The 19,398-nt window shown below is 36.7% G+C and overlaps 2 protein-coding genes across 6 annotated transcripts; one reads left to right on the forward strand and one right to left on the reverse strand.

The window, feature by feature from the left end:
- Positions 1–11,539: 11,539 nt before the first annotated feature.
- On the reverse strand, positions 11,540–15,058 carry LOC122000970 (acyl-coenzyme A thioesterase 13-like). The gene is made up of 3 exons (XM_042555494.1): positions 14,810–15,058; positions 14,569–14,709; positions 11,540–11,864 (listed from the first exon to the last, which is right to left on the reverse strand). Exons 1-3 carry the CDS (start codon positions 14,999–15,001, stop codon positions 11,721–11,723), a joined length of 477 nt encoding a protein of 158 aa, XP_042411428.1. The 5' UTR covers positions 15,002–15,058; the 3' UTR covers positions 11,540–11,720.
- A 473-nt stretch (positions 15,059–15,531) lies between these two features.
- LOC122000971 (josephin-like protein) lies at positions 15,532–19,189 on the forward strand. 5 transcript variants are annotated; one of them, XM_042555495.1, is made up of 3 exons: positions 15,532–15,763; positions 15,904–18,255; positions 18,352–19,189. In XM_042555495.1, the coding sequence occupies exons 2-3, from the start codon at positions 18,175–18,177 to the stop codon at positions 18,832–18,834; spliced, it is 564 nt and encodes a 187-aa protein (XP_042411429.1). In that variant the 5' UTR covers positions 15,532–15,763; positions 15,904–18,174; the 3' UTR covers positions 18,835–19,189. The 5 variants fall into 5 exon arrangements, 4 of the variants coding, with proteins under 4 accessions (XP_042411429.1, XP_042411430.1, XP_042411431.1 ...); XM_042555496.1 differs by having other exon boundaries at positions 15,948–18,255; XM_042555497.1 differs by having other exon boundaries at positions 18,052–18,255.
- The last annotated feature ends 209 nt before the right edge of the window (positions 19,190–19,398 follow it).

Raw genomic sequence — 19,398 nt, forward strand, 5'->3', positions numbered from 1 at the left:
GATATTTTTTTGGATAAACTTCTGGGCTATGGTGAGTCACTTGGACATCATTAGAGTAACCATGCCTTCGAGGTTTTCCAAATAGTCCTATCCACTGAACTTAATACAAAACCTTGGTCTAACTGGTTGGGATCCGTAAGGGGTAGCTTCGGCTAGTTCCACTTAGCCAAATGCATCAGGTCGAAGCCATATCTTCTTAGACATGCATAGACTAAACTTCCCTGACGTACTATCATCCAAAACTTCACCAGTACCATAGGTCAAGTTAAACTTTGTCCCTTTTTACTCTAATCCTAATTACCCTGCCGGGTCGGTTGGTTTTAGTTACCTTGTCGGGTAAATTATTTTTGAAGGTGCCAGCTATTCTGGAGCCTCCCCCTGAATTATTGACTCTTTATTTTAAGATTTTTGTATAATTAGAGTTGGTTTTAGTTAAGTTTTAATGTGTAATTTAAATTTAAGTTTTTAATTTTGAATTAATTAGATTGGTTAAATTATCCTTCTTTAAAAGAGTATATTTAATTTTTAAATTTTCTTTCAATTTCAATTTTATTAGGTTAATTGAACTATCTTTCTTTAATAGCTTATTTTTAAAGTTTAAGTTTTTATTAATTTTTAAATTTGAATTAATTAAATTGTTTGAATTATATTTCTTTAAGGTTTTATCTTTTAGTCTTTTATTAATTTTAAATTTTAAATTTTCTAGATTATCTTTGTTTAATATGTTATTTTTAACATTCAATTTTAAGTTTGTTAAAGTGTTTGAATTTATCCTTATATTTTCTCTGCCTTTTAAACTGAAATGGTTAATTGAATTTATTAGATTAGTTTTATCTTTAAAATTTAATTTTTTGTTAATTATATTATCTTGGTTTTAGATAGCATTTTCTAGACTGATTTTATCTTGATTATTAAATACTTTATTAATGTAATTATTGATTTTATCCATTTTCTCATTTTTAACTTCTAAATTCGAATTTATTTTAATGTTTGACTTATTTATGTCTAGATGCTCACTTAATTTTAAATTTTCTGAATTAATTAAATTATTAGAATTGATTTGGTCATTGTTCTGTTTGACCAAGTCAAGGTTGATGCCAAATTGATCAGAGACTTGATGGACTTGATCAAAATCTAGATTATTTTGTGATTTTGAATTTAAATCATTTAGATATAGATTATCATGCACTATACTTGGAATAATTTCATACTTATCTGAATCATCATGTTGATTATTTAAACTACTATTAGCAGGGGTATTTTGGTAAACATTACTAACCTTGAGCGCAACCCCTAATTCAGTAGGCTTTTCCATTGGATCTGACTCGAGTCCGAATTCAATTTTGTCTTGATCCTCTAACTCCAACGACTCCTCGTGAAGTTTGATCAACTGGGTCCAAAGCTCATATGCATTCTTGTACTTTTCTAATCTGCATAAAACATTGTTAGGTAAAACACCACAAATATTTTTACTTACATTTTTGTTCAGTTCCGAGTCCTGAGAAGGTTTTCTCAATATTAGCACATTATCGAAATCTAGGCTTCCTAAGAAGCATTTCATTAAGCGCTTCCAGTAGTTGAAATCTTGATCGTATGGTGGTGGTTCGTGGGGGTTCCGTCCTTCTTGAAGAGACATTGGTCTTGCACACAAGGAAACAGAGACAAGATCCCAAGACTTGGTCTTGGATTAGCAATGCTGGAGACAGAATATAGTATTGCACTAATTTCGAAAAAAATAATAAAATATTAAAAAATATTATTTCAAAATTTTGAAAATGTGATATTTTGTCAATACTAAGCAATGGTGAAGAGATGGCGATGTATTTTTCAAAAACATTTTTGGAGGAAAAAAATGAAAGGCGTAAGGTTTTATTTTAAAGACAAACAATATCTATTTTTCTTTTAAAAAGAACCCCCCTTGCTCGATTGGTGGTTGCACCAATTCAGAGCGGTACCGGCTGTGATACCACTTGTTAGATCGTGAATTTAGATAAGGGGGGGGGGGTGAGTATCAATTTAAAAACTTTCGTCGAAAAGAGTTATGCGCAGCGTATAAGCGAAAAGAAACAAGGCTAACACAAGTTCTTTTTACTTGGTTCGGAGCCTGTGTCGACTCCTACTCCAAAGCCCGTACTCGTCGAGTGCTTTCATTGAGCAATTCACTAGCAATTCAAGTAATTGTTTTACAATTGAAAGTACAGTTGCTAATGAAAAATAAGGCAGCACCGACAAGGAAGAAATCAAAAGAAAAGAGTGCGTTGTCGGAGTTTCGCAGCGTCGCAGGAGCACAAGTGAGCAGATCGTTTGTTCTGAGTTATATGTGAAGCTCCACCCCTGACCCTTCTTTTATAGGATGCTCGGGGTGCCTGCAGCCCTTCGGGGCGCCTTGGTGTGACGTAGCCGACCCAACCAGTGAGCTCCACGTGTCGACGCCGCGAACTGGATAAATTATGCCTCCGGGCGCCCGGACCACCTTTCTCCAGAAACTCCTTCTCCTGCAAGACAAGGTTAATCCAAGGTAATGTATATCCTGCAAAACAAAGTGTTAGCACAGTTTATAATTTGACAAAACGAGTATTAATTAGATTCTGTCTCTCCGAGACCAGAATCTAGTCAAGATCTCGACTTAGAGTTCCAAAATGGTTCTAAGTCAGATCGGCGCCTAAGTTCCCTTCCCGGGAACGCGTCCTCACAGTTACTCCCCTCCAGTGACTTACCTTTACTTACCTGCCAGACATCTGGTCAGCCCTTCGACCCGTTTGGACTTCGCGCCAGCTATCCGGTCAGCCCGTCGACCTAGCTGGACTTCGTGCCAAATGTCCGGTCAGCCCTTCGACCCATTTGGACTTCGTGCCAGCTATCCGGTCGGCCCGTCGACCTAGCTGGGCTTCGTGCCAAATGTCCGGTCAGCCCTTCGACCCATTTGGATTTCGTGCCAGCTATCCGGTCGGCCCGTCGACCTAGCTGGGCTTCGTGCCAGACATTCGGTCAACCCGTCGACCTGTCTGAACTTCGCCTGCACACTCGGTCAGAGTGTTAGATCAATAAAAAAACTAACTTAACCTAATTTGTCATTCATCAAAACCCGAGTTAGACTGTTAGTGCTAACCGCACCAACAATACGCCTCTTGATCGCTATCCATTAAGGTGCATGATTCTTCGGAGTCAAAGGATAATGGAAATGAAGACTTCTTCTTCTTACCCTTTCCCTTGTTTGCCACAAGGGCTACTTCTCTTGATCTATCGGCTTCTCCATCTAGCCCTTCAACTCTAGTTTCTTGTAGCTCCATTATCGAGAAGAATTCATCTATAGAAGATTTCTCTAGATCTCTTGAGATGTAGAATGAATCTACAATGGACATCCATGTAGTGATTCTTGGGAAATCATTGATGACTTTCATTATGATGTCTCGGTTTGTAAGTGTCTTACCTACACTTGTTAGTCCATTTAAAATTTCTTTAATTCTATTATGTAGAATAAATACCTTTTCTCCTTTCTCAAGCTTGATATTGTTGAGTTAAGTTCGGAGAAGGTCCCTTCTTGCTAATTTCTCTTTCAATGTTCTTTCATGAAGCTCCACTAGCTTTTCCCATAATTCCTTAGCGCTTGAGTAGTTTCCAACCTTTGTTACTTTTTGTTGGGGAAGGGCATTTAGTAGATGATGTATTGCTTTTGAATTTACAAAATACTCTTCTCTTTGCTTCTTGCTCCATCTTATTTTCTCTAGTATCTCATTGTTTTGATCCCAAGGCATTTCGAAATCATTTTCCATGATTAGTATAATATCAAAATCGGTTTAAAAAAATACCTCAATTCTCTTCTTCCACCAAGAAAAATCTCCTTCGAATTTGGGTGGATGGATGCTTGAGCCGACCATTTTGATGAAGTGCTCTTCTTGGCGATTAGTTTGTTGAAGGGCGTCCTAGCTCTGATTCCACTTGTTGGGGATCTTGTGGTCGACTAGAAGGGGGGTTGAATAGCTAGGTCACCCTCAATAAGATTGCTTCTCTATAAGACGCTAGTTGTGTAAGCGGAAATACAAAAACTAAAGCAATGAAATCAAACAAGAATACAAATGCTAACATAATCAATATAACGTGGTTCGGAGATTGCTTGCTCTTACTCTACGGCTTGTCCTTGAGGTGGACGAACCCTTAATCCGTCGATGGATTACTCCTCGTCAATCTCCAACTAGAGATTTCTCCTTCTCGGTCGACCAAACCTCTCACAATGCTCTCTTTCTCTTTACAAGATGAAGTTTAGGTTGAGGAGGAAGAGAGTAGGCTTTGGAAGCTTGGAGGTAAATATTAGGAAGCTTGGTACTAATGTTGTAGATAGGGTTCTCAAGGTCTAGAATATAGAGTCCGTTTATCAGAGGTGTACTACAATAGAACATATCATTTAAATAAACTAAACAACATTCGTTCTTTATTACAAATGAAAAACCTTTCTTGTCCAAACAAGAAACTGAAATTATGTTCTTAGTTAAAGTAGACACATAACAACATTCATCTAATTTTAATACAAGCCCAGAAGGCAGAGATAGATGATAAGTTCCTACAGCAACAACAACAACCCGTGCTCCATTGCCTACGCATAGGTTCACCTCACCCTTCGTCAATGCCCTGCTATTTCTCAGCGCCTGCACATTAGTACAAATGTGAGAAGCACATCCGGTATCTAATACCCATGATGAAGAAATAGATAGATTGACTTCTATAACATTGATACCTGAAGTGGAAGTCTCACTTCTCTTCTTCTTAAGATCTTCCAGGTACATTTTACAGTTCCTCTTCCAATGCCCAGTCTGACCGCAGTGGAAGCAGGTAGCATCCTTGGCGACCCCTCCTTTGGGTTTCAGTGTCTTGCCTTTGCCCTTGGCTTAGGACTTTCCCTTACCTTTAGGCGTGCCCTTGCCTTTGCCCTTTTGCACCATTAAAATGGAGTTGGGCTTAACCTTCTTAAGGTTGAGCTCAGCAGTTCTTAACATGCTAAGCAGCTGGAGCAGTGATTTGTCAATTTCGTTCATGTTATAATTTAGAACAAATTGACTATAGCTATCTGGCAAGGATTGCAAGATCAGATAAGCGGCTAGCTCTTGGCCAAGTGGAAATCCCAACCTCTGTAGGTTTTCTATGTACCAAATCATTTTGAGTACATATGGGCCTACGGGAGTCCCATCTTGCATCTTGCACTGAAACAGTGCCTTAGAGATCTCGAATCTCTCATGCCTCGCTTGTCCTTGATATAGTTGACGAAGATGTTCAACTATATCATAAGCGCCCATCAACTCGTGTTGCTTCTGAAGCTCAGAGTTCATGGTCGCGAGTATAAGACATGACACATCTAATGCATCATCTTGATGCTTCTTGTAAGCATCACGGTCAGCTCGCGTGGCAGTGGCAGGAGGTGCCTCCGGAATGGGTTGCTCTAGAATGTACAGTTTACATTCTTGTGTGAGAACGATTCTCAGGTTTCTGTACTAGTCCAGGAAATTTGCTCTGTTGAGCTTGTCCTTCTCAAGGACAGAACGTAGGGAGAAAGAGTTCGTATTTGACGTCATTGTTATCTACAACAGAGAAATGCAGAAAAATAAATATCATATTCTTTTAATCATCTAATTAGGCTTTTTAATTAAATGATGCTTTCACTGAATTCTATAATTCATGTGGGACAAGATCCACATCATATTACGCCTTGAGTTAGCTTTGGCTAAATCGCCCAAGACTTAGTATGATCGATAGGTAACTAATTACCAATTACATCTCTATGCAACTCTTGTTTATAAGATCAAGATCTACATTTATATTAAAACTCGAGTTAGCTTTGGCTAATACGCCCAAGAGTTAATATAAACGTGATTTTGACCTATCTACCAACCATTGGAAAATGCCTATAGTTAAACTCGATCCAATTGAGTTAACTAGTTACTCAATCTAATTGAGTTGTACTCACCCATGTGTTGATAGGCGAGACCAAGATTGTCCCTCCGTACCCTACCAAGATAATATGTGTTGCTCTGCTTTGGCAGATTCAACAACAACATATGATCGAGGTAGTGATAAGTATCACGGCATGGTAGACATTACGGGTTGACGCGATTGAGATCTAATCTAATCGACGAGGTGTATCATATACGCGATTTAGATCTAATCTAATCGTTAGGGCGCATCATGTACGCGATTTAGATCTAATCTAATCGTTAAGACGCTAATTAATTACTATTCTAGCATGCATCACATATACACACACAAGCAATTAATTAAATATTTTGTGATTAGTCATGGCCCTACTACGATCTTCTCAAGCCAATGAGAAGATCGGATGGTCAACCTAAGGTCAACAGCTTCTCAAGCTCCTTCCTTTGACCACCTTGTGTTGCTCGCGCCCTCCTCGTAACTCCGTCTTGAGTGGATCTTCCACCGCTCCAATTTGTACAATACAAAGGTGAAACTCAAGTTACATTTGAGTCTAAACTATTTACAACAGGAATATAAAAATAGGAAAGGCACGACGCGCAGGTCGCGTATCATATACAACACGCACATCACAGAAAATGACACGTAGGCCATAATATGAATTACAACACAAATTTCCAATCTAATTGGGTCTTTTGGGCCATGACCATCACAAAATAATACATAATTCTAAATTATGTAATTTCTATAAATTTCTGTAATTTTCTTACAATTTTTATGAGTAAAAATTCCCGGCGGTCCTGTTTAGCGATTTTCGGGCGCAATCGCGGAACGAATCCCCTTGCGGGGTCAGGGGCAGCACCCCTACCGGCGATATAACCATTGCAAGTGTTCCTAAGCGATCCTACAGCGCCTTAGTCCGCTGTCCCAAAATGATTTGGGGCGAAACCTTGCCATTTTGGAAATATTTTCTCGGTAGTCGAAGCCTACAAGTGTCTAAACACTTGTGCTTCGCTTCTACGAGAAAAATACTCATAAAAATACCAAAAATCATAAATTCACAGAAAGTTACAGATATGTAATTTTCATAAAAATATAAATTAAAAATCATACTCGCTTCGCACGTGGCTCTGATACCACTGTTGGGTTTTTCGGGCCGCAAAAACCGCTTTTTGCGTTGCGAAAATCCCGAAATTCCCATGCCACGGATCCGTGCGAAGATTAAAATTTCGTAAAACTTCGAGTATGAGTTTTCTAACCTAGATCTAAACTAGATCTACAAAGGAGAAGTGCTTTACCTTTGATGCGAAGCCCTTCGCTTAATCCCGCTCGTTCAAAGTTCGCCGAATCTCGACAGTGTCAAAGTAGACACTCCTCTATGTGTATCCACACAAGCAAGAGATGGAGAGACCAAACAAAAGGTGTGCTAGCACCTTTTTAGGGTTTGGCCAAGGGAGGAGAGGGAGAGAAGAGAAGAGCTTGAGGAAGAAGATGACTTGAATGAAAAATCAATTCAAGCTTGTAACTCCACAAAAGTGGCCGACCACCTTCAAGTGAGTGGTTATATACTCCATGGAATTTCAAGAGTAAAAAACTCTTGATCTCCCTCATGAGGTGGCACACCATGAAGTGGTCTTGATGATGTGGCACATCATCATAAGCCCACTTAATGCCAACTCACCAATGAGGTGGCAAATGGTCAAGTCAAACTTGACCCTTCATCTTCCTCTCAAGTCAAGTCAAACTTGACCACTTCTCTCCCATGGTTGATCTAATCTAACCATTGGTTCAAGTCAATTTTAATTTAATGAATCTCTATTCATTGAATTAAATTAATTAAATGAGTCTAAGTCCAAATTAGACTCACTTAACACATGAACCAAATTGAGTCCAACTCAATTAGCTCAATTTGGATTACTCTTAATCCAATTTGGTTCATCACATGAGCCTAATCCTTTAGGTTCATCAAATGAACCTAATCTCCATCTAATTGTCCTTTGTGTGTGACCCTATAGGTTCCTGTAACGTTGGCAATGCTCCTAACCCATTTAGAAGCATAAGTAATGAGCGGTATCTAGCAACACATCATTACTACCCAAGTTACAAGAATGTTGAGATCCAACATCACCTTGTGACTACTAATTGTGACTCCTCACAATATATGACAATGTCCTTCTATCCTAGACATCTAGATTGATAAATATGAGGCATAAACCGTGTCATCCTCTCATCAATCTAAATCTTGAACTCCAAGTAGACTCACTCAATCAAATGAGCTCAATATCTCATATTGACTCATTTGGGCATGACCATGCACTTAGTTGTCTCACTCTATCAAGAATATCGATGTCACTCCCGTCATATAGGATGGATAGATCTCATCTATATCACTCACATCCCTCTGCATAATTCGTTACATACCCAGAATCGCCTTTATAGTCCACCCAGTTACGGGTGACTTTTGACGAAACCAAAGTACATAACTCCTTAAGTAGGGAACCATGGTGACTTCAGGTCCAAGGACTAGTAGTCATACTAATAGTCACATGAGAAAATATATGACACTCATATAACGATCTATGATACTTTCTTATGGCGGGTCATTCAGTATACATTCTCTAATGCATACCCATGTGCCAACTTGATATCTCCATATCCATGACTTGCGAGATCAAGTCATCGAGTTGACCTAAATGCTAATCTCGTCGTATTAACATTGTCCCTGAATGTTAATACTTGACTAGGAATGATTAAGAGTAGTGTTCCCTATATCATCTCACTATCGATTCAACTAATCGATTGATATAGGTAAGAACCTTCTACTCAAGGATGCTATTATACTTAGTTATTTGGCACTAATACATGTAAGTATAATAACCAAAAACAAATACTTTTATTTATATACAAGAATATGATACAACAAGTCCATACAACAATCATCAAATGATTGACTCTAGGGTTCTAACTAACACTTCTTTTCTCTATAGTTCTTACAAAGGATTATTGTTGGTATAAGGATGAATTTGTGTTCTTGGAGGATGCTCTTCTCCATAATCTATAGTTCTCATAGAACTTTCTGGATATCTTACCTGTAAAGGTTGTAGTATATTGGTAGCACTAGATTCTACAGGATTCATTAAAGCAACGTTGGAAAAGTAGTCTTTCTTTTTAGCTATAATATTATGGTCCTCATCAAAATATAACATCCAATCTTCATCTAGCTTATGATGTAGTATGTCAAAAGTTTCTAATTCTGTAAGATCTTCTTGTGTAAAACAATTAGCTATTTCAAATGGAAGGTATACGTATTCATTTAAATCATCGTAAAATAGGAAGTTGTCTTTTTCTTTTTGTGAGTGTGTATTGATCTCTATGTTCATTAGATTTAAAGTAGGTTGGTTATTTTCCTGGATGTCTTCTTGGGAAGTTGAGGGTTTGTAATTATGAAATCTTACTATTGATTTACCATGTCTATCTTTATAGATTATGGATTCTCTTGGTTGTAGTGTTTGTGGGGTAATATTTAGATCTAGGTTAAGATTCCAGTCTAATTCAGCAAGTAAGTCAGATGAAAAGTCTTTGGGTTTGATGAAATAGATTCCCTTTGTCGTGAGAGTTTCTATTATATTATTAATTTGTACTTTGAAACTGTTATTTATGCTAGTCATTGTTTTTCCAAAAAAGATTATGTCTATTTGAATATTATGTTTCTGAATATCACCATATCCCCTGGCTTGAACAGAAATTTTAATATGGTCAATAAAATCTGGAATGATCATATTAAAATTAGGACAAAAATACGTAATTCCTAGATTACTATTCATATATACTTCTATAAGTCCAATAACCGCTTTGTCATTGTCAGAGAACCTTGAGTCGTATAGTACTAAAAAAACTTTAGCTCCTATACTTTTTCGAGTAAGTCCTCTGAGGCCAAACACTATAAGTCCTAGGTGAATATAGTTATGTTTTCTTTGTAAGAGTAGTCTAGCTGATTCTTCATTCATAAGATTAAATCTTTCTTCTCCCCCATCTGGTAGGTGTAATGGTTGGGTTCTATGGTGTCTATAAAGTGAAGTGAAAAAAGATAACAACCCTTGATGATATAATCGTTTTGGGTTTAGTGTATTTAATTGTTCATTAGATAAAGTGTCTAAGTTTTGGTCTATATCTATAAGTTCCTTCTAATTGATAGTTAGCCTGAGTGCTTGTAGATTTTCTGGATATTATAGAGAGATTCTTTTGAGGTCTTAGTGTATGTGAGGAGCCAGAAAAATTTTCAACTTGTGTTTTAGTTTGTAGAGCCATTAGAAGGTGAATCTTGTATTTTTAAGAATTTATATGTGGTAGGTGGGTGTTTAGTAATAGTTTTTCCTAGGGAAAGTTTACTAAGATCTTTATTTATATTTTCTAATGTTTGCTTTAGATCATGTGTCTGAGTGTTTTTATGTATGTGATTTTCCAAAGTAAGAATTTGATTTTCTAAGACTGAGTCTATAATGCAAAGAAGTAAGTAAGGCTAGGATAGTATTATTCTGTTGTACTAGAATTTGGTCTCTTTGACTTACTAAGGCAGAATTGTTATAGCCTATGTCTTTGGATTTAACAAATTGTTGGGAATAGTCTAAAGCTTCCTCGTAATGGGAATTAGAAAATTAGAGCTTATTCATAAATTAGTCCGAAGAAAATCTTAAAGCTCTGATACTATTTATACTCTTTTTTTATATAATATTCATATATATATATATATATATATATATATATATATATATATATATATATATATATATATATATATATATATATATATATATATATATATATATATTTTGGTTATCCTGCCAGCACCGCCAGCGTGCGGTGCTCGACTGTGTGTGGCCAATTTGTTTTTTTTGTTTTTATTTTTTTTTAACTTTGGTATAAACCATTAAATGCTTTAGCCATTAGGAATTAGGTTATAGTGGTAAGTATAATTTTTTTTAAGTATTCACAAGATGCGTGGCATAAAAAGTCGGGATAATTTTTTTTCTATATATATATAAAAGTATTAATGTAGAAATATATTTTGAACAATAGAAAATGAGAAAATAATTCAAAACAAAAGATAAAAATTATATGAACCGAAAAACAATGGATGATAGAATCCCTTGGTAGTTGGTACTATGAAAGGCAAGTACACGACCGTGCTAAGGCCGAACAGCAGAGTCCTACAGTGTAGGCGACGCCAGATTTCCACACCGGCATGGAGCGCACGTAGGCAGCGTCGTTGGTCGTTGTGGCCGCAGTGAAGAGCGTGACGTGATGTTCGCTGGAAAATCTTGAGCCAACTTGCTTTAATTATTTTATATATTTCATTATCTTGAATATCCGCATCAAGTTTGACAATTCTATCGCGAACAAGGCAGGTGGCTCCTCTGGGGAACGAGATCTCCAAGGATAAGTGTCAAACGAATCGAATAACACGGCTGACACCAGAGAGGGCAAAGGAGATCATGATAATTGGAGAGGAGACCAAGCAAATTATTCGTGGTAGAACTGTTGGGATCCAATGGCTTGGAAAATTACAATGGCTTAGATACCTGCGTCGGGAGTCCCTCGTAATCAAGATCCTAGGCATCTCTTTATTAAGAAGTTGAGACAGCATTTCTTTATAATGTCATTAGGAGCTGCCACCAACGTACATTAATATCATTCTGAAAATTGAAGGGTCTGGGGACAAAGTATGATAACAAATTTGAGTGAGATTACGAAAATGTTGAACTTCTAGGAATAACATGAATATAGTCCTGAACGATGTCCAACTAAATTTTGCTTTGGAGTTTACCAAACAAGGAATGCCTCCCCTCGGCAACAAGCTCCCCTGTTGCTTTGTTCTTCAGCAAGATGTGTGTTGCGGAGTATCCACCTTTGTGGCCCAATGTCTTGGATATAATCTCCAGTTCATCCTTGCGAAAGGGGAAAAAAAATCATGAGACTTAAAATAATAGGAAGACGGGACAATAGCTATTTCAACTCGAGAACCAGGCATCTGCCACACCAGTACAGTGCGCTATCTGACTGCGTATAGGGACTATGGCTATTCGCGGTCAACAATTAATAATGTATATTGATTAAAAAAACTAATATAAAAATAATAAAATATAGTAATTAGCAATATTAAATTTATACTGTTAATTATATGACACAAAACAAATGAAAGCTAATAATCTACATTAATTAATAACTTAGAATAAATGATATAAGCAGGAAAATGTTTATCACTTTGAAAATCTACAAAAAAAAAAAACTTATTTTTTCAACTACAAGTGAGGCCATGCAGTTGCATATCAAATTAGCTAAACAAGAGTTTATTTTCATCTATAAAATGAGGAAGGAAAGACGCCAATGAGCTCGCTCAAGATGACGAAACGAATGTGAACAAAGTGCTCAGATGGGAGAAAGAAAAGGATAGGGAAAGCAAAGGAATGAATGTCTGCATCAAATACAACAAGGAAAGGATATTTTTGGAAATCCAATGCTAAAAGACGTACTATTGATCCCCTTAAGCTTAGACTATGCAGGAGAAAGGCAGATTGCGATTGAGCTAGATTGATGACATGGAGACGTGACTTGGTTGCGTAAGAAGAGAGTAAATGAGGCTCTTAATGTGGCACTAAACACACTGCACCAAGTATCCTATTTGCCTTAGAGCACCTCCATCAACTATCCTATCCAAAGATTTTACCTTTAAATTTTAGATAGAGTAATTAAAAAATCTTTGTATCAACTATCCTATCCATTCCCTAAATTTAGATTTGATGAATTTTGATTTCTTAAATTTAGGGAATGAAATCTCTATCCTAAAAATAAAATAATATATTTTTTAATCTCTCTCCTTCCACTCAATCTTTTCAATTTCTCTCCTTCCACTCATTCCATAAATATAATAATAAAAAAATAGAAGAAAGAGAAGAAAATAATAAAAAATTAAAGATGATGGAAATTTTAGTGTAGCTGATGTAGTGTGTAGTGAAAAGTGATTATCTAAATTTAATAAAGTGAGTAATTTATCCTAAATTTTAGATATAACAATAGGGAAACTGATGTGGTCACATCTTCCAAGAAAATTATCATATGCAAGCAAGCCGTTGCTCAAGAACAAAACCAACAATCACAAGTTCCAACTATTAGGGATAACCATATGAACTCATTCTGACTATGCAAGATTATATTGCTCACAATATCCAATCATTGAAATCATTTTGATATATTAATAAAACAATTATAATTTCCTAACATTAGTTCTAATCCTAGTAATTACATAATCTGCATATCTATTATCATCACATGAATATCAATTAGCATGAGATATTACTCTCTTCTCTAGAAAATCACAATCCAAAAGCCAAAGGTAGGCATTGATATCTATTATCACATTGACATGAAAACCATTTTTGCAGAAGGAAGCTGCCTTGTCATATTTATCTATTAATCATATTGATACAAACACAAAACAGCTTGATGATAATAATCAGGATGATGATGATAACATTGATACAAACAATAAACAACATGCAGCCCAAGGGATAGCTTGGTCAGGGAAACAACTACCCTTCGCTTAGTAGCACTTGATGTGTCCCACATTAACTTCTTAATTTACTTCCAGTAAAAGATGATTGGGTTGTTAGAGTATTGATGTGGCACGTCCAGATTGTTTTTGTTGTCCAGGGAGATTGGTTGACTTAATACATCTCGTGTGTTAGATGATAACCAGAAGAAGTATTGTGGATATGATGGAACAGTTGAATGTTTCTAAGATGTCAAGATCTTTGTGAAGTTGTTTGTTTATTAAAAATGGAGTAATTGGTGTCACTGGGATAGATTGATGAGGTCAAATCTCACTCAGATAAGGAGACTATAATGGAGACCTTTATATAAGTTTGCGGTTGAAAGAGATTTAGAGCAAATTGTGTTAAATTCAGTGAAAGAGGGGGAGTGGTTTAACTCGACTGAAGTGGGATCAATTCAGAAAGATGGATGCAGCTCAAGGGTTGAGTTCTGCGTAGTGTGAATAGTTCGACTAAGATGACTCTGAAAAGCCTAGCCCTGAGAGATATCAACTACAGTTGTCCCCGGAATCATCTCGAATGGATTATCGTATTTCCTCCTGTTACTACGCATTTCCTTTGCTACTTCACATGGAAACTCTGTTATAGCCTCAGGGGACGATGTTTAGCCTCTACAAGAACACCACGTGCTCTTGACACATGGCCCCTTGGCATTGAATCTCGGTTTCTCTAACGTATGCTAACTGTTTCCAAATCGTCTTCCCATTTTTTGCCACGTGATTGTAGAACACCAACTAGTTAGATCACAGGAAATTATTTCTCATATCATAGAGAGTTATGATTGAGCATATATGAAGTGTGGTAACAATCATAGTTAAAGTTGATATGAGCTATGTCTGAATTGCTAAGTGAAATGATTGAATTAGTTTATGCAATCAATTCAATTATCTAACTAAGCATGTGCTACTCCAAAATCGTAAATCTAATAAGCCGTTATGTGCGAAGGGTCAATCCAAGAAATTTTGCACCGACAGGCCAATCAAAAACACCTGAGTGAGGGAAATCGTGAAAAGAGAACAAAAAAGAAAAAAAAAACACTCACATCGACCCTGGCAGTAGACATGTAGGAGATGGACATGTCGACGGAGACCTTCCCAGGGACACCTTGAGAAGTGATGGCGGCGGCTCCAACCTCATCCACCAAGTTCGCGATGGCCCCTGGCGCCAAATTCCCTTCTGCGTCCTGCAAATCATCGCCCAAATAAACTCAATCAATCCACGGGATCGAAAAAGAGAAAACATTTCCAGTCGCAGGATTCAGCATCGGCAGGCAATCGACTCACGGTGAGACGAGCGGGAACGCGGAAGGAGCAGGAGAGGAAGCCAGGGCGGATGTGATCGGCCCGGATCCCGCGCAGGGCAAAGCCCTCGTAGAAGCTGGCATCGCGTCCGGCGCGGTGTGGACGGACGTCTAGCTGTGCCACTAGCTCTGCCGCCTCCTCCCCCACCGATAGAAACGCCCTAGCGTTCTCCATCGTTCACTCTCCCCAGTCTCTTCTACACCCTGTTTGGACCTGCCCCCGATTGGAAAAATAATAGTGAAATTTCCATTCACCCGATTTATTTTTCTAAATCACTTAATAATATTAATAATGAGGCGAAATAGAAAGAATTCTTTTTGGAAAATAATAAATCATAGGATGATTTATTTTTTAATATTAATTTTTCATGCATAAAAACAAGAAAATAATTTTTAACTTTATGTTTTTGGAAAAAAAAAATTACCATTTGAAAATTTATACTGACCCAATTTTGCTATTATCTTTCGTTCTACACTTTATAAGTATTATTGAAATATGTTTTTAATTTTACTATTATCATTTTACCCTTATACATTTATAAATATTATTAATCTTTTGGAAACTCAATTATTGTTAATTTTAGTTAATTAATTTGTATTAATAAGTGAAAAAAAAAATCAGAAGATATATTAATCTTTTTGAAAATCAATTATTATTTTAGTTGTTTTCAGGGTAATTTTCTATAAAAGCAAAGTAATCTGCCACACGGGAGCCCTCCCTCTTCCCCAAATTAACACCCTCAAAATTTCTTCACTTTTCCGGATCTCCTCCACCGCCCTAGTGCTCGCATCCTCGACTTTACGGTGTTCTTCGTTATTGAACTCGTATCTTCGCTTCGGCCAAAGGCCCTTCAACGTTGGTCTATTGCTACCGATCATCACGCCACTCATCATTCTTATCATTGCCTTCGAGGATTCAAAAGAAGTGATCTTTAAGGTAAAAATACTGATCTAGTTTTGTTCTCATCGTCACTAAATCACCGATAGTTGACGCTCTTCGCCTAGTTTTTCAAGTTTTAACTTCTGCAATTAATTGTCAATACGTCGATCCGTCTTTCCTCGGACTCTTTCTCGTAGGTTGTACTCTCCAGGGCTTGAAGGAGCCTTTTTCTAAATGTTAGGGTATACAATCGAGCAATTATGTATTCACAAGGCGAAAGATGAGGCCTTTGACGCTGGCTAATCATAATCGGAAGATCATTCTGAGATTCCTGTCACACCAAAGGGCTACCTGGTAAATCAAAAGGGCTTCTAAATCAAAAGGGCTTCTTTCCTTCAAATGAAGATCCAACAAGTGCAATCCCAGTTGTACGTAACATAAATAGGGCTAAGATTGTTGGTGGAATTGTGTGAGTAGTAACCATAAGGAACTCAACGAGGAAGACAAAGATGAGCAGTATGGCTAATATTGCCTCTCAAAATAGACCAGAAATGTTAGTACATGTCTAGAAATTAAAAAGTCCCAGGAATAATAAAAAAACAAGGTATAAATAAAATTCTTGATGAAGATATTAAAGATGCAATAGCAGTGCAGTTGAGAACATTGTTAGTGTGATGCTGAAGTTGGTTTGGTTAATGTTTCGATCTTAAGTCATCCTGATTTGTGGTTCAAAGAGTATAATTTCCTCTCTTAAATTTTTGGTAAAGATGGATCAAAGGCTGCAAAGATGGAGAATGGCTCAAGGGTTATAAAGAAAGGGAATAGTTTAGCAATTAAATATCAACTCTTAAGAAGAGAAATTTTAGAAGCTATTTTGATTTTATAAAGTGGGAGTTCAAAAGGTAGAAAAGAAATGAAAGAGCAATCTATGTAATAAGTTTTAAAAATCCTAGACCTTTTATTCAACAAGATAGTGAAATCGATGAAAATACCATTAATAGGCAATGCATAGTTGAAGTCGAGAGGAGCTTAGTTTTATGGCCATTAGGTTGAAAGAAGAACTATAATATTGTGGTGTGACTACCTCGTACACTAGTGTAGTTAGGTAATAGCATATAAAAATTGACTGAATGTTCATCTACCACTTTGTATCCATATCGGATACCGATACTTGCTTTCAAAATGAACACTATCCCATTGATTGTGGGAAAAAAATATTAGAAATGGAAATGGCAGGCACTTGGATCAATACCTATGTTTGATACTTGTACTCAAGCCCAAGAATATAGGAAACAACAGAGTCTATGTAGAAACTAAGAGATTTTTTTTTTCTATTTTAAAGTAATTAAGTGATGCTCCACTAGATGAATAGATGTGAAAAAGAAGGTTTGATGATATGAATATATTAAAGACATCTTATGTCCTATGTATCTTATTGCTAGACTTGATGAATGGAGTTGAGAGAATTAATAGGTTTTGATGACAAAAAAACAAAAATTATGGTTTCAACATCTATTTTAAGACAGAGAGAAGCCTTGGCAGAAAGGGAACACTTGCGATAAGGAAGTGTTAAGAAAAGACTATTATAGACTCAAGGAAAGATAGATGAAGATATGGAAGAGAGGGGAATAAGCAATCTCCTTGAAAGTCTGATCAACACAATAAAAAGGAAAAATGATGTAGGAATTTGTTGATGAAATCAGGCATCTAGCAATACGTTAAACTTGAGGTATGAGAGAGGAGGATTGATTTTGGTTAACTTCATGGAGAACTGACTTCAAGATCATTTTCTTTTTAATTGCTGTGATTTTATCTCGTGTTACTACTGCCATATTTGGTACATACCTGCCTTCTTTGAAAATTGCTGCTATGCTTTCTCTCTCTCTTTTTTTGAAAAAAGGAATTTTTTTCTTCCTAGCTCCATTTTCTTTACTCTAGTAATGTCAAGAACCTATAGTTCTACACTTGATCGGTACTATGGCTGTATTTGTCTTCCTTATCAGAAATTCTTGTTCTTTGTCTGCCCATTCTTTCTACCACCAAAAAACTACATTACAGTCCTGTGTGTCAATCTCTACATGAATCTGCCATTGAGCATATTATTCCTTTTAAACTGCTTCTGAATCTTAGTAATGCTATTTATGTTGTATATATGGTAATTCTTACAAAATGTCTTATTCAATCATTAACTTGTCTATTTTGTAATGGGAGCATTTTGAATGTCATGGCCAATCTCAAGGTTTCTCTAATTGGTTAAATTAGAATATCACTGAAGCCATGTGATAGCAATCAAATTGAAGTTACATGCAATGAGCTGTGTCATCTATTTTTACCATGTTGGATAGGTGTATCTTAGTTTTGAGCTTTCATAGTGGTAAATCAGTTCGAGTATGCTAGAATAGGTGTGGTTTAGCTGCAAACTTGGATAGCATTCAAGCAGAAACTTTATTGAACAAAAACGACATTGTATGGAGGAGCAAAAGCCTATCTATCATGAAAAACAGAGACTGCAGTTTTGCCTGCTTCATGCTCTCAATAACCTAATGCAGGTATATTTTTAATGAGTTCACCAACTTAAGAATTCTGTGGACTGAATTTGTTGCATCTCTCTTGGTGTACTGATCAATCTCTTTTTATTAGCTTAGGAAAAGGATTCATTTCGTCGAGCTGAGTTGGATGCCATTGCTGAGAAACTTTTGGCTGAGGATCCATTCAAGCGACAATGGACTCCTCTATCATTAATATTTAAGCCTCATCACAATGTGTTTACCGGAAATTATGACATCAACGTACTAATTGCAGCACTAGAATCTCGAAGAAAAACAGTTGTTTGGCATGACCGTCGGAACGAAGCCTCTTCTATTAACCTTGCTGAAGAATCTTTGATGGGATTGATGCTTAATGTACCTGTTAGGAGGTACGCAGGTCTTTGGAATAGCAGGCATTGGGTCTCATTGCGAAGCATTAACCGTGTATGGTACAACCTAGATAGTGATCTCTCTGAGCCAATGCCATTCGAGAATGAAGAAGAGATTATTCAATTCTTGAATAATGCGATTTATCAGGGCGGAGAAATTCTAATTATCTTGCACGATAAGCTTTCTGTATGTCAGAGTGTGCATCTGTGATTGTGGTTGGGAATTGAAGCAACTATCACAAGTGTCTCATAGGGATCTCACAAAGGTCTACAGCACATACTCTGTTGCGACCAAGGGAGGGAATCGTGTCCAGGGAATCGTGTAATCACTTTTGTACATCTTGCATGTTTCCAAGATTTCCCTCTTGACAAGAAATATTTCGTGGAATTTTAGAAATGAGAGCTAAAGCCTTTGAGTCTAAAGACTAAAGAGATGATGATGCTGCTGGTTCGTGTGGGAACTAGTTCCAATTGAAAATGCATGTTTTTAGAAACAATCTATAGCTACATTTAGATTGTACTCATTCTTAGTTTTTAACGAGTTAATTGGGATTGCTTTGAATGTATATAGAATCATCGGGAATTGACTGAAGGGCTACGTAGATTTGAGAAATTATCAAATCACACGTCATATTTTTTAGAAGGATCAAAGGAGTAAATCACACATCTATAGCTACATTTTGAGAAGGATATGGGGTCAAATCCCGGCTAGTAGTCGGGTTCCTACCTGTCCATATACATTAGTTATTATCCGGGATAGTAGCTTTCGTGATTT

Source organism: Zingiber officinale, chromosome 7A (genome assembly GCF_018446385.1).
Source record: "Zingiber officinale cultivar Zhangliang chromosome 7A, Zo_v1.1, whole genome shotgun sequence".
Classification (NCBI taxonomy): Eukaryota; Viridiplantae; Streptophyta; class Magnoliopsida; order Zingiberales; family Zingiberaceae; genus Zingiber; species Zingiber officinale.